This window comes from Orcinus orca, chromosome 21, assembly GCF_937001465.1.
Source record: "Orcinus orca chromosome 21, mOrcOrc1.1, whole genome shotgun sequence".
Taxonomy (NCBI): Eukaryota; Metazoa; Chordata; class Mammalia; order Artiodactyla; family Delphinidae; genus Orcinus; species Orcinus orca.
Window position 1 is genome coordinate 1723314 of NC_064579.1, and position 15016 is coordinate 1738329.

At 41.0% G+C, this 15016-nt stretch overlaps 1 protein-coding gene across 10 annotated transcripts in view; it reads left to right on the forward strand.

Annotated features, from left to right (window-relative positions):
- Positions 1-737, forward strand: part of INTS10 (integrator complex subunit 10) — a 36863-nt gene extending 36126 nt beyond the window's left edge. For all 10 annotated transcript variants that reach the window (XM_033415416.2, XM_033415419.2, XM_033415424.2 and 7 more), the window contains one exon: positions 349-737. In XM_033415416.2, coding sequence (XP_033271307.1) covers positions 349-505 — 157 coding nt within the window. In that variant the 3' untranslated portion in view covers positions 506-737. The remainder of the gene's footprint in view (positions 1-348) is intronic.
- Positions 738-15016: the final 14279 nt, after the last annotated feature.

Consider the following 15016-nt stretch of genomic DNA (forward strand, 5'->3'; position numbering starts at 1 on the left):
GAACTGTGTGGCCAGGGTGGTCTGGACTCCGTCAGCCCCAAGTAACTGAACTGTGCACAAGTCACAGAGGGAAGTACAGCGTCAGGGCTGCAGAAGTTAGAAGCCAAGCAGGCAGCACCTCGCCAAACATGCGATGTTTAGAATAGCCTTTTCCTGAGTGGGGAAGACGACTCTCCGGCTTTAAGTCTTTCTGAAGAGGAACGGGCAGTGGAGGCTGTTTGGTTGGGGCTTTTTGCTTTTTTAAACTCTTCGCTAGATTTGAGGCAGCCTGTTCTCCTGCCCCAGAGTCACTGACCCGTGCTGCCGTGCTAACTGTGGTGTCTGTTTGTTTCCCTGTCGCTGCCCCAGGCACCACACGGTCACCCGGGGCATCACCAAGGGCGTGAAGGAGGACTTCCGCCTGGCCATGGAGCGCCAGGTGTCCCGCTGTGGGGAGAACTTGACGCTGGTGCTGCACAGGTTCTGCGTCAACGAGAAGATCTTGCTGCTCCAGACTCTGGCCTGACCGGCCCTCCCGCCAGAGGCAGCCCACAGCCGCGGGGCTCTGGGGAGACATAAAGCGCAGATGAGCGTTGCCGTCATCGCTCTTCAAAAGAGGAAGACCATCGGGGTTTTAACTCATTGGTTGCTTAGAAGTAGTTCCCAACAGTCCAAGAAGCTATTTCTATTTTTGTCGTATTTTGTAATTTTTGTAAAACAAAAGAACCTGTTTTGTAAATAAAATCATCCTAAATTTGTGGGGGTGGTTTTCAATTTTATTTTTAATTCTTAGAGTTTCTGAACAAGAGTGTACTTTACTTAAAAGGCATTTCCTTCCATGTTCTCAAGATTTTCTTTTCCACAGTCAGGTTTTGGTGAATATCACATATCAACATAATGCTAGACCTTTTCCTTCAGGAAGTTTTAACACCAAAATCCTTTGTGCCAGGATGAACTTGAGTGAACTTCCACTGAAGCCGCCGTGGGGGGCTGGGGTGGGGGGTCCTGCCCAGTGGCCTGTGGAGGGCACCTCCCCTCCCCGTCGGCTGCTGTCACCTGGGTGCCCTGAACCAGACAGCCTAGCCTCCGGCCTGGTTCTGCCCAGCCCTTTACTTGCCACGTACCAGGGACAGATTCATGTCCCTCAAGCTTGTCATGGGAAATACAGGCACTGGCCCTTCCCTCCCAGCTGGCTGTAAAGCCAGTGACGTGACACACTTGGGATGGGGCCTCGCACTTCTAAGTACAACACTGGGGTCAGGGGTCAGGTTCATTTCTTTTGCTGTTCCTGAAATATATCAGGTAAGCATCACATAAACAGTTGTTTCTGGGGGGATGTAAGAATGAAAGAGCTAAGAAGTTGTTCAGTTACTGTTACTGGACCAGGCCCATTGGCCCAACATGCAACAAGCCAAATGCTGAGAGGCCAAGGTTTGCAGCTGAGAAAGACTTTATTCCTAAGGCAGCCAAGCGAAGAGACAGGAGAACGAGTCTCAGGTCTGCCTGCCCGAAGGCAAGGGGCTCGGGGTATGTGTGTTGTGAGCAGGGTGGTCTTGGGAGTGGGGACAGATGAGGTGTTGGGTGTTCTGTGCGGGGTCATCTGGGCTCGTGCGTCTGCACGTTCACAGTGGAGGCACCGAGCGCCATCTGAGGGTGGAGACTTCTGGCGGCAGAGGCCGTTCATGGGAACCCCAAGGCCCAGTTTCAGGAGCAGTGGTCCCAACCAGTCCTAGCCAGCTCGCATCGGGCAGGAGCTGATTACAAGTTCCTGGGCAACGGGAGGCTGGGAGGCGTGCATTTAAAGAGGAAGAAAAGGAAAATAACCAAAGTGAGCTTGCTCAGTGAAAGCAGGCCACAGGGGTTTTTAAGCTGTTCCCTTTGCTGCTGTTCTGTGAGGAGCTCGGGAACTTCCGTTAGTCACCAGTCTCTGTCAACCCTGTGGGGCATGGTTTCATTACCGTGCACAAAAATTTTAGAAATCTTTTCTATATAAGACCCTTTTATAGATTTATTAAAATCGATGGGAAACTGCAACAAGAGAAGCCACCACTATGAGAAGCACGTACACCACAACGAAGAGTAGCCCCTGCTCGCCACAACCGGAGAAAGCTGCGTGCAGCAACGGAGACCCAATGCAGCAAAAAAAAATAATTATTATTTTTTAAAAATCAGTAGGAAAGAAAAGATGGTGAGGTAGAAGGACTTTGAGCTCACCTCCTCTCATGAGCACACCAAAATCACAACTGCTGAACAACCATCAAAATAAAAGACTGGAACCTTCCAAAACCAGATGTTCTACATCCAAAGACATGACGAAACCACAACGAGACAGTAGGAGGGGTTCACTTGCAATATAATCAAATCCCATACCACCCAGGTGGGCAAACCACAAACTGGACAATAATTATATTGCAGAAGTTCTCCCACAGGGCACTTCCCTGGTGGCACAGTGGTTAGGACACCTTGCTCCCAATGCAGGGGGCCCAGGTTTGATCCCTGGTCAGGAAACCAGATCCCACATGCATGCCGCAACTAAGGGTTCATGTGCCGCAACGAAGGAGCCCGCAAGCCACAGCTAAGACCCAATGCAACCAAATAAATAAGTAAATATTTTTTTAAAATGTTCTCCCACAGGAGTGAGAGCTCTGAGTCCCACATCAAGCTCCCCGGCCTGGGGGGGTCCAGCATTGGGAGGGGGAGCCCCCAGAGCATTTGGCTTCGAAGGCCAGTTGGGCTTGACTGTAGGAGCTCCACGGGACTGGGGGAAGCAAAGACTCCACTCTTGGCACACACAAGGTCCTGTGTGCACCAGAACTCGGGGCAAAATCAGTGACTTCACAGGAGCCTGGGCCAGACCTACCTGCTGGTCCTGGAGGTTCTCCTGGGGAGGTGGGAGGGGGCGCCTGTGGCTCTCTCTGGGGTCATGAAAACTGGTGGCGAACGTATCAGGGAGTGTTCACCTGTGTGAACTCACTAGAGGCAGACGTTTTGCTTGGCTCATTAGCACCAAGACCTGGCCCTATGCAACAGCCTATGGCTCAGTGCTGGGATGCCTCAGGCCAAGCCAACAGTGGGGGTTAAACAGCCCCACCCATCAACAGACAGGCTGCCTAAAGATCTCCTGAGCCCACAGCTACCTCTAGACATGGCCCTGCCCACTAGAGGGCCAAGACCAAGCTCCACCCACCAGTGGGCAGGCACCAGCCCTTCCCACCAGGAAGGCTGCACAGCTGCTAGACCAGCCTCATCCGCCAGGGGGCAGATACCAGAAGCAAGAAAACTATGATCCCAGAGTCTGCAGAACTGAGTCCACAAACACAGATCAGAACCTACTCTGGGACCACCTGGTCCCTGGCCCTTGGGTGATGAGAGGGGAGTGTACTGCTGGGACACATAGGACATCTCCTACAGAGGGCCACCTCTCCAAGATCAAGAAAAATAACTAACCTACCACATAAATAAAAATGCTAACAAATGTAAACAAAATGAGACAGCAAAGGAATACATTCCAGATGAAGGAACAACATAAAACACCAGAAGAACAACTAAGTAACGTGGAGATAGGCAATCTACCTGAGAAAGGGTTCAGGGTAATGGTCCTAAAGATGATCCAAGAACACAGGAAAAGAATGGATGCAGAGAGTGAGAAGTTACAAGAAGTCTTTAACAAAGAGAAGACATAAAGAAGAGGCAAACAGAGTTGAAGAATACAATAACTGAAATGAAAAATACACTCGAAGGAATCAATAGAATAAATGAGGCAGAAGAATGGATCAGTAAGCTGGAAAACAGAATAGTGGAAATCACTGATGCAAAACAAAATAAAGAGAAAAGAATGAAAAGAAAAAAGGACAGTTTAAGAGACCTCTGGGACAACATCAAATGCACCAACATTCACATTATACAAGAAGGAGAAAAGAGAGGGGAAGGGCATGAAAAATATTTTAAGAGATAATAGCTGAAAACTTCCCTAACATGGGAAAGGAAACAGTCACCCAAGGCCAGGAAGCACAGAGTGTCTCATACAAGATTAACCCCAGGAGGAACATGCCAAGACACATAGTAATCAAATTGACAAAAATTAAAGACAAAGAGAAAATATTAATATTAAAAGCAACAAGGGAAAAACAACAGATAACATAAAGGGGAATCCCATAAGACTATAAGCTGATTTTTCAGCAGAAACTGCAGGCCAGAAGGGAGTAGCACACTATATTTAAAGTGATGAAATGGAAAAACCTACAACCAAGAACACTCTACCCATCAAAGCTGTCATTCAGATTCGACAGAGAAATCAAAAGCTTTACATACAAGCAAAAGCTAAAAGAATTCAGCACCATGAAGCAGCTTTACAACAGATGCTAAAGGAATTTCTTTAAGCAGGAAAGAAAAGGTCATAACAAGAAAATTATGAAATGGGAATGCTCACCAAAACATACAGTAAAGGTAGGAAGTCATCCACACACAAATATGATATCAAAACCAACCACCGTGAGAAGAGGAGAGTACAAATGCAGGAAATGGGAATTGCATTTGAAATTAAGAGACAAGCAACTTAAAACAATCTTGTATATATATAGACTGCTGTATCAAAACCTCATGGGAAATGCAAACCAAAAAACTACAATAGATACACAAACAAAAAAGAAAAAGCAACTCAAACACAACACTAAAGATGGTCATCAAACCACAAAAGAAGAGAACAAAAGAGGGAGGGAAGAAAAAAGACCTACAAAACAACCCAAAACAATTAAGACAATGGCAATAGGAACATACATATCAATAATTACCTTAAATGTAAATGGATTAAATGCTCCAACCAAAAGACATAGACTAGCTGAATCGATATAAAAACAAGAGATGAATATGCTGTCTACAAGAGACCCACTTCAGATCTAGAGACATATACAGACTGAAAGTGAGGGGATAGAAAAAGGTATTCCATGCAAATGGAAATCAAAAGAAAGCAGGAGTACCAATACTTATATCAGATAAAATAGACTTTAAAGATTGTTACAAGAGACAAGGACACTACATAATGATCAAGGGATCATCCAAGAAGATATAACAATTGTAAATAGACATGCACCCAAAACAGGAGCATCTCAATATATAAGGCAAATGCTACACTAACACAATAATAGCGGGGGACTTTAACAACCCAGTTACATCAATGGACAGATTATCCAGACAGAAAATCAATAAGGAAACACAGGCATTAAATGACACATTAGACCAGATGGACTTAATTGACATTTTTAGAGCATTTTATGTGAAAGCAGCAGAATACACATTCTTTTCAAGTGCACATGGAACATTCGCCAGGATAGATCATATGCTGGTCCAGAAAGCAATTTTTGATAAATTGAAGAAAAAAATCATATCAATCTTCTTTTTCGACCACAACACTCTAAGATTAGAAATCAACTACCAGAAAAAAAAAAACTGCAAAAAACACAAACACATGGAGGCTAAACAATATGCTACTAAACAACCAATGGACCACTGAAGAAATCAAAGAGGAAATTAAAAATTACCTAGAGATAAAATGAAAACATGATGATCCAAAACCTGTGGGACACAGCAAAAGCAGTTCTAAGATGGAAGTTTATAGCAATACAATCTTACCTCAGGAAACAAAAACCTCAAATAAACAACCTAAGTTTACATCTAAAACAACTAAAGGGGAACAAACAAAACCCAAAGTTAGTAGAAGGAAGGAAATCATAAAGATCAGAGCAGAAGTTAATAAAATAGAGACGAAGAAAACAATAGAAAAGATCAATGAAACTAAAAGCTAGTTCTTTGAGAAGATAAACAAAATTGATAAACCTCTAGCCAGGCTCATCAAGAAAGAAAGGGAGAGGGCCCAAATCAATAAAATTAGAAATGAAAAAGGAGAAGTTACAACTAATACCACAGAAATACAAAGGATCATAAGAGACTTCTACGACCAACTATATGCCAATCAAAAGGACAACCTAGAAGAAATGGACAAATTCGTAGAAAGGTACAATCTCCTGAGATTGAACCAGGAAGAAACAGAATATATGAACAGACCAATTACAAGTACTGAAATTGAATCTGTGATTTAAAAACTCCCAACAAACAAAAGTCCAGGACCAGATGGCTTCACAGGCAAATTCTATTAAAAATTTAGAGAAGAGTTAACACCCATCCTTCTGAAAGTATTCCCAAAAATTGCAGAGGAAAGAACACTTCTGAACACATTCTATGAGGCCACCATCACTCTGATACCAAACCAAAGATACCATCAAAAAAGAAAATTACAGGCCAATATAACTGATGAACATAGATGCAAAAATCCTCAATACAATACTAGCAAACCAAATCCAAGAATATACTAAAAGGATCATAAACCATGATCAAGTGGGATATAAGCCAAGGATCAAGGATTTTTTCAATATCTGCAAATCAATCAGTATGATACACCACATTAACAAATTGAAGAATAAAAACCGTATGATCATCTCAATAGAGGCAGAGAAAGCTTTTGACAAAATTCAACATTCATTTATGATTAAAACTCTCCAGAAGGAAGGCACAGAGGGAACATACCTCAACATAATAAAGGCCATATATGATAAACCCACAGCTAACGTCATCCTCAATGAGGAAAAACTGAAAGCATTTCCGCTAAGATCAGGAACAAGACAAGGATGGTCACTCTCACCACTTTATTTTTTTTGAATTTTATTTTCTATATTTTTTTATACAGCAGGTTCTTATTAGTCATCCATTTTATACACATCAGTGTATACATGTCAATCCCAATCTCCCAATTCATCACATCACCACATCCACCCTCCCGCCACTTTCCCCCCTCCTTGGTGTCCATATGTTTGTTCTCTACATCTGTGTCTCAATTTCTGCCCTGCAAACCAGTTCATCTGTACCATTTTTCTAGGTCCCACATATATGCGTTAATATACGATATTTGTTTTTCTCCTTCTGACTTACTTCACTCTATGACAGTCTCTAGATCCATCCACATCTCTACAAATGACCCAATTTCATTCCTTTTTATGGCTGAGTACTATTCCATTGTATATATGTACCATATCTCCTTTATCCATTCGTCTGTTGATGGGCATTTAGGTTGCTTCCATGACATGGCTATTGTAAATAGTGCTGCAATGAACATTGGGGTGCATGTGTCTTTTTGAATTATGGTTTTCTCTGGGTATATGCCCAGTAATGGGATTGCTGGGTCATATGGTAGTTCTATTTTTAGTTTTTTAAGGAACATCCATACTGTTCTCCATAGTGGCTGTATCAATTTACATTCCCACCAACAGTGCAGGAGGGTTCCCTTTTCTCCATACCCTCTCAGCATTTGTTCTTTGTAGATTTTCTGATGAGGCCCATTCTAACTGGTGTGAGGTGATACCTCATTGTAGTTTTGATTTGCATTTCTCTAATAATTAGTGATGTTGAGCAGCTTTTCATGTGCTTCTTGGCCATATGTATGTCGTCTTTGGAGAAATGTCTATTTAGGTCTTCTGCCCGCTTTTGGATGGGGTTGTTTGTTTTTTTAATATTGAGTTGCATGAGCTGTTTATATATTTTGGAGATTAATCCTTTGTCCATTGATTCATTTGCAAATATTTTTTCCCATTCTGAGGGTTGTCTTTTCATCTTGTTTGTAGTTTCCTTTGCTTTGCAAAGGGTTTTAAGTTTCATTTAGGTCCCGTTTGTTTATTTTTGTTTTCATTTCCATTACTGTAGGAGGTGGATCAAAAAAGATCTTGCTGTGATTTATGTCATAGAGTGTTCTTCCTATGTTTTCCTCGAAGAGTTTTATAGTGTCTGGTCTTACATTTAGGTCTCTAGTCCATTTTGAGTTTATTTTTGTGTATGGTGTTAGGGAGTGTTCTAATTTCATTCTTTTACATGTAGCTGTGCAGTTTTCCCAGCACCACTTATTGAAGAGACTGTCTTTTCTCCACTGTATATCCTTGCCTCCTTTGTCATAGATTAGTTGACCATAGGTGCATGGGTTTATCTCTGGGCTTTCTATCCTGTTCCATTGATCTATATTTCTGTTTTTGTGCCAGTACCATATTATCTTGATTACTGTAGCTTTGTAGTATAGTCTGAAGTCAGGGAGCCTGATTCCTCCAGTTCCATTTTTTTCCCCTCAAGACTGCTTTGACTATTCGGGGTCATTTGTGCCTCCATACAAATTTTAAGATTTTTTTGTTCTAGTTCTGTAAAAATTGCCATTGGTAATTTGATAGAGATTGCATTGAACCTATAGATTGCTTTGGGTAGTACAGTCATTTTCACAATATTGATTCTTCCAATCCAAGATAATGGATATCTCTCCATCTGTTGGTATCATCTTTAATTTCTTTCAACAGTGTCTTATAATTTTCTGCATACAGGTCTTTTGTCTCCTTAGGTAGGTTTATTCCCAGGTATTTTATTCTTTTTGTTGCAATGGTAAATGGGAGTGTTTCCTTAATTTCTCTTTCAGATTTTTCATCATTAGTGTATAGGAATGCAAGAGATTTCTGTGCATTAATTTTGCATACTGCAACTTGACCAAATTCATTTATTATCTCTAGTAGTTTTCTAGTGGCATCTTTAGGATTCTCTATGTATAGTATTATGTCATCTACAAACACTGACAATTTTACTTCTTTTCCAATGTGGATTCCTTTTATTTCTTTCTCTCCTCTGATTGTCGTGGCTAGGACTTCCAAAACTATGTTGAGTAAGAGTGGCGAGAGTGGATATCCTTGTTTTGTTCCTGATCTTAGAGGAAATGCTTTCAGTTTTTCACGATTGAGAATGATGTTTGCTGTGGGTTTGTCATATATGGCCTTTATTATGTTGAGGTAGTTTCCCTCTATGCCCACTTTCTGAAGAGATTTTATCATAAATGGGTGTTGAATTTTGTCAAAAGCTTTTTCTGCATCCATTGAGATGATCATATGGTTTTTCTTCTTCAATTTGTTAATATGGTGTATCACATTGGTTGATTTGCCTATATTGAAGAATCCTTGCATCCCTGGGATAAATCCCACTTGATGGTATATGATCCTTTTAATGTGTTGTTGGATTCTGTTTGCTAGTATTTTGTTGAGGATTTTTGCACCTATATTCATCAGTGATATTGGTCTGTAATTTTCTTTTTTGTAGTATCTTTGTCTGGTTTTGGTATCAGGGCGATGGTGGCCTCATAGAATGAGTTTCGGAGTGTTCCTTCCTCTGCAATTTTTTGGAAGAGTTTGAAAAGGATGGGTGTTAGGTCTTTTCTAAATGTTTGGTAGAATTCACCTGTGAAGCCATCTGGTCCTGGACGTTTGTTTGTTGGAAGATTTTAATCACAGTTTCAATTTCATTACTTGTGATCCATCTGTTCATATTTTCTATTTCTTCCTGGTTCAGTCTTGGAAGGTTATACCTTTCTAAGAATCTGTCCATTTCTTCCAGGTTGTCCATTTTATTGGCATAGGGTTGCTTGTAGTAGTCTCTTAGGATGCTTTGTATATCTGCGTTGTCTGTTGTAACTTCTCCTTTTTCATTTCTAATTTTATTGATTTGTGTCCTCTCCCTCTTTTTCTTGATGAGTCTGGCTAATGGTTTATCAATTTTGTTTATCTTCTCAAAGAACCAGCTATTAGTTTTATTGATCTCTGCTTTTCTTTTCTTTGTTTCTATTTATTTCTGCTCTGATCTTTATGATTTCTTTCCTTCTGATAACTTTGGCTTTTGTTTGTTCTTCTTTCTCTAGTTCTTTTAGGTGTAAGGTTAGATTCTTTATTTGAGATTTTTCTTGTTTCTTGAGGTAGGCTTGTATAGCTATAAACTTCCCTCTTAGAACTGCTTTTGCTGCATCCCATAGGTTTTGGATCCTCGTGTTTTCATTATCATTTGTCTCTAGGTATTTTTTGATTTCTTCACTGATCTCTTGATATTTAGTAATGTATTGTTTACCCTCCATGTGTTTGTGCTTTTTACATTTTTTTCCCTGTAACTGATTTCTAATCTTATAGTGTGGTCAGAAAAGATGCCTGATATGATTTCAATTTTCTTAAGTTTACTGAGGCTTGATTTGTGACCCAAGATGTGATCTATCCTGGAGAATGTTCCATGTACACTTGAGAAGAAAGTGTAATCTGCTGTTTTTGGATGGAATGTCCTACAAATATCAATTAAATCTGGTCTATTGTGTCATTTAAAGCTTGTGTTTCCTTATTTTCTGTTTAGATGATCTGTCCACTGGTGTAAGTGAGGTGTTAAAGTCCCCCACTATTATTGTGTTACTGTCGATTTCCTCTTTTATAGCTGTTAGCAGTTGCCTTACGTATTGAGGTGCTCCTATGTTGGGTACATATATATTTATAATTGTTCTATCATCTTCTTGGTTTGATCCCTTGATCATTATGTAGTGTCCTTCCTTGTCTCTTGTAACAGTCTTTATTTTAAAGTCTATTTTATCTGATATGAGTATTGCTACTCCAGCTTTCTTTTGATTTCCATTTGCATGGAATATCTTTTTCCATCCCCTCACTTTCAGTCTGAATGTGTCCCTTGGTCTGAAGTGGGTCTCTCTGAAGTGGGTGGATGAGGCTATCTAAGAGGCTTGTGCAAGTTTCCTGATGAGAGGGACTGCCCACGCTTCTCAGTCTTGGCTCTATGCTTGGGGAGCTGCTCTGTGTCCTCAAGGCCTTGGGGGCATCCTGGCTCCACCCACCGGGACTCTGGGCTTCTTCCTCACAGAGCAGAAGGTCTTCCTCGATCCAGATCTTGATCCAGGTCTGTAGGCACGACACAGCCCACCTTCTCTGTTCACTGAGTTCTGAAGGCTGGGAAGTCCAAGATCAAGATGCCAGCTGATTGGTCTCTAGTAGAGCACCCTTCCTAGCTTGCAGACAGCTGCCTCCTTGCTGTGTTCTTCCCACTTTTTTTTTTTTTTTTTGGCCATGCCACACCGCTTGCAGGATCTTAGTTTCCTGACCAGGGACTGAACCCAGGGCCACAGCAGTGAAAGTGCCAAGTCCTAACCACTGGACTGCCAGGAATTCCTTACCACTTTTATCCAACATAATTTTGGAAGTCCTAGCCACAGCCATCAGAGAAGAAAAACAAATTAAAGGAATTCAAATTGGAAAGGAAGAAGTAAAACTATCACTGTTTGCAGATGACATAATACTATACATAGAAAATCCTAAAGATGCCAACAGAAAACTACTAGAGCTCATAATGAATTCAGTAAAGTTGCAGGATACAAAATTAATACACCAAAATCCACTGCATTTCTATACACTAACAGTGAAAGATCAGAAAGAGAAATTAAGGAAAGAATCCCATTTACCATCACATCAAAAAGAATAAAATACCTAGGAATAAATCTGCCTAAGGAGGCAGAAGACCTGTACTTTGAAAACTATAAGATGCTGATAAAAGAACCTGAAGATGAAAAAACAGATGGTTAGATATACCGTGTTCTTGGATTGAAAGAATTAATATTGTTAAAATGACCATACTGCCCAAGGCAATCTACAGATTCAATGCAATCCCTACCATATTACCAATGGCATTTTTCACAGAACTAGAACAACAACAAAAATTAATTTGTATGGAAACAAAAAAGACCATGAATAAGCCAAAGCAATCATGAGAAAGAAAAACATAGTTGGAGGAATCAGGCTCCCTGACTTCACACTACTACAAAGCTACAGTCATGAAAACAGTACGGTACTGGCACAAAAACAGACACATAGTTCAGTGGAACAGGATAGGAAGCCGAGAAATAAGTCCATGCACCTATGGTCAATTAATCACAACAAAGGAGGCAAGAACATGCAATGGAGAAAAGACAGTCTCTTCAATAAGTGGTGCTGGGAAAACTGGACAGCTACACATAAAAGAAAGAAATTAGAACATTCTGTAACATCATATACAAAAATAAACTCAAATGGATTAAAGACCTAAATGTAAGACTGGATAGTATAAAACTGCTAGAGGAAAATGTAGGCAGAACACTATTTGACATAAATCACAGCAATATCTTTTTGGATCCATCTCCTAGAGTAATGGAAATAAAAACAAAAATAAATGAATGAGACCTAATTAAACTTAAAAGCTTTTGCACAGCAAAGGAAACCACAGACAAGATGAAAAGACAACCCAAAAAATGGGAGAAAATATTTGCAAACAATACAACCGACAAGGGATTAATGTCCAAAAGGTACAGACAGCTCAAACAACTCAATATCAAAAAACCAAATGACCCAGTCCAAAAAATGCGCAGAAGACCGAAATAGACATTTCTCTGAAGAAGACATACTGATGGCCAAAAGGCACATGAAAAAACGCTCAATATTACTAATTATTAGAGAATGCAAATCAAAAGTACATGGAGGTATCACCTCACACCAGTCAGAATGGCCATCATCGAAAAGTCTACAAATAATAAATGCTGGAGAGGGTGTGGAGAAAAGGGAACCCTCTTGCACTGTTGGTGAGAATGTAAATTGGTGCAGCTACTGTGGAGAACAGTATGGAGGTTCCTTACAAAACTAAAAATAGAACAACCATATGATCCAGCAATCACATTACTGGGCATATATCCAGAGAAAACCATAATTCGAAAAGTTACATGCACCCCAAATTTCATAGCAGCACTATTCACAACAGTCAAGACCTAGAAGCAACCTAAGTATCCATCGAGAGAGGAATGGGTAAAGAAGATGTGGTACATATATAAAATGTACCAGCCATAAAAAAGAATGAAATAGTGCCATTTTCAGCAACAGGACCTAGAGATTATCATACTAAGTGAAATAAGTCAGACAAAGAGAAATATCATATGATATCACTTATATGTGGAGTCTAAAAAATAAAAGGTACAAATGAATTTATCTGCAAAACAGAAATAGACAGAAAAAACACTTATGGCTACCAAAGGGGAAAGGAAGGGGGAGGGATAAATTAGGAATTTGGGATTAACATATATACATCCTATATGTAAAACAGTCAACAAGGACCTACTGTATAGCACAGGGAACTATACTCAATATTTTGTAATAACCTAAGGGAAAAGAATCTGAAAAAGAATTATATAACTGGATCACTGTGCTGTACACCTGAAACTAACATGACATTGTAAATCAACTATACTTCAATAAAATTTTTAAAAATAAAATTAGATCAATATAGTGGCTTAAGGAATAGACATCTGGTTTCAGAAAATATTTCAACTAGCTCATTTTAAAGTGCTTATCACTGTGATATCAGTGGATTACAAATATTAAACCATCCTGTTGTTTTTACAAACATGGCGTGCGTTGCCCGTAGCAACTTTCAAAGTAAACACTCTGGCACCTTTTGGTTTCATAACCCCTTCCTCAGATCGGCATCTGGGGGCAGCACACATCAAAACAAGACTGTCTCACACCCACATGTGTAGGGACCAGATAAAAGGGAACCAATCATCTTTTCTTTTTTTTTTTTTTAATTCGGTGGTGCGTTGCTGTGCAGAGTTGCAGGAAAAGGGCCACAGGATAGAATGGAAACTCAGACCAAGTGTGCAGATGAGGAAGGGCTCGCACCACTGGCACAGGAGGGTCCGTCCAAGCCCTGCACTGAGAGACTCAACCAAAAGGCAACCGCCTTCCAGCAGCTGAAGGAGTGTCCCGGGATGACCCCAGCGCCCTTAAAACGTCTGCCTGAGAAAGCTGCCACCGCCATAATTTACTCTTTGCTCCTTTAGGAAGCTTGCAGTGCTCAACCCGCCCTCTGTTCTCCGAGATGTGAGACTGCCACCCAGAACTGTTTCCTCCAGGAGCTCTCTCTGAAATGTAAACATCCGGGGAGGATGGGGACTAATTCCGTGGGTACCTTGCTTCATGTGGCACCACCGCCTCCTGCCATAAGGATAGAAGTTTGTTTCTCCTCCATAAAAGCGCCAGTGAACAAACCCAGGTGGTCCAGTCACGTGGACCAATCCCGTTCCAGCTCCCAGTGCCTTTCCAAAGCCAGTCAGCCTTTCAAACTCCAGCCCTTTGTTTCAGGAAACTAGTTCCGATCACGCTGGACCCTCTTTCCATTGGCCTCACCGCTTTAGCAGCCTCTGGCTTTGTTCATCTTTGACAAGGGCTGGCTTCGCCTGTGATTTGTTAAACTGATGTGAGCTGTCTCCTGGGCAGAGCTGTAACAGGCAGGATTTGGACGGAGGTACCGCTTTACAAGCCAAATGACATACAGAGTTTAATCAAATAGAAGAAAAACTCTTTATTTATGGAAGTGGAAGGGTGTGACCTCTAATAAGATAAAATGCAAGAACAAACAGCCATGAAAGGTGGGAAAATAGAAAAAGAACTGACCTCTGTCGAAAAAATCCAGCAGTCAGGACAGAATCCCACCAGACCCGAGATGGTAATGGACACCGTGGGAAGCCGTGGGCTCGGCCCTGCGGGGAGTGAGGCCAGCTGTCCTTACAGCTGCGTTTGGGATGGATTCTGCAAAGGAAAGCTAGCGGGATGCTGGCATCTTTTATCTGGCGCAGTGTTTGCAACATACATAATTAGATAAGAGGGTTACAGGGTCTGGAGCATCTTATGACATGACGCAAACATCTAGCATTTCTATCAACTTTGAAATCAGAAACACATGTAGCCTGAAGAAAAACAATGTTTTGGAACTAATGCCCAACAAAAACTGATTACCGGGAGAAAAATGGTGGCTTGCTACACCAGTGAAAACAGATTACACAGATATGCAGCTGAAGACAACCACTGGCGATGCGTCTTCCCGCCTAATTTCAAAGTTTAAACAGAAGGTGTGTTTAAAACCTCAGAAGCTGCATTGTTCACAGGGCCATGGCTGCTACAGCGTACTGCTCAGGATTTTTAAAGATCTACCCCTGGTTTTTTACGATTGATGGAAATCTCTTTCTGAAAGGCAGTTTGATTTGTTGAGAAAATTTCTCAAAGTCCTTTTGTCACCCCCATTTATTTGGAAAACAGGACTACATTAAAGGAAAAATAAAAAATAGTATGTT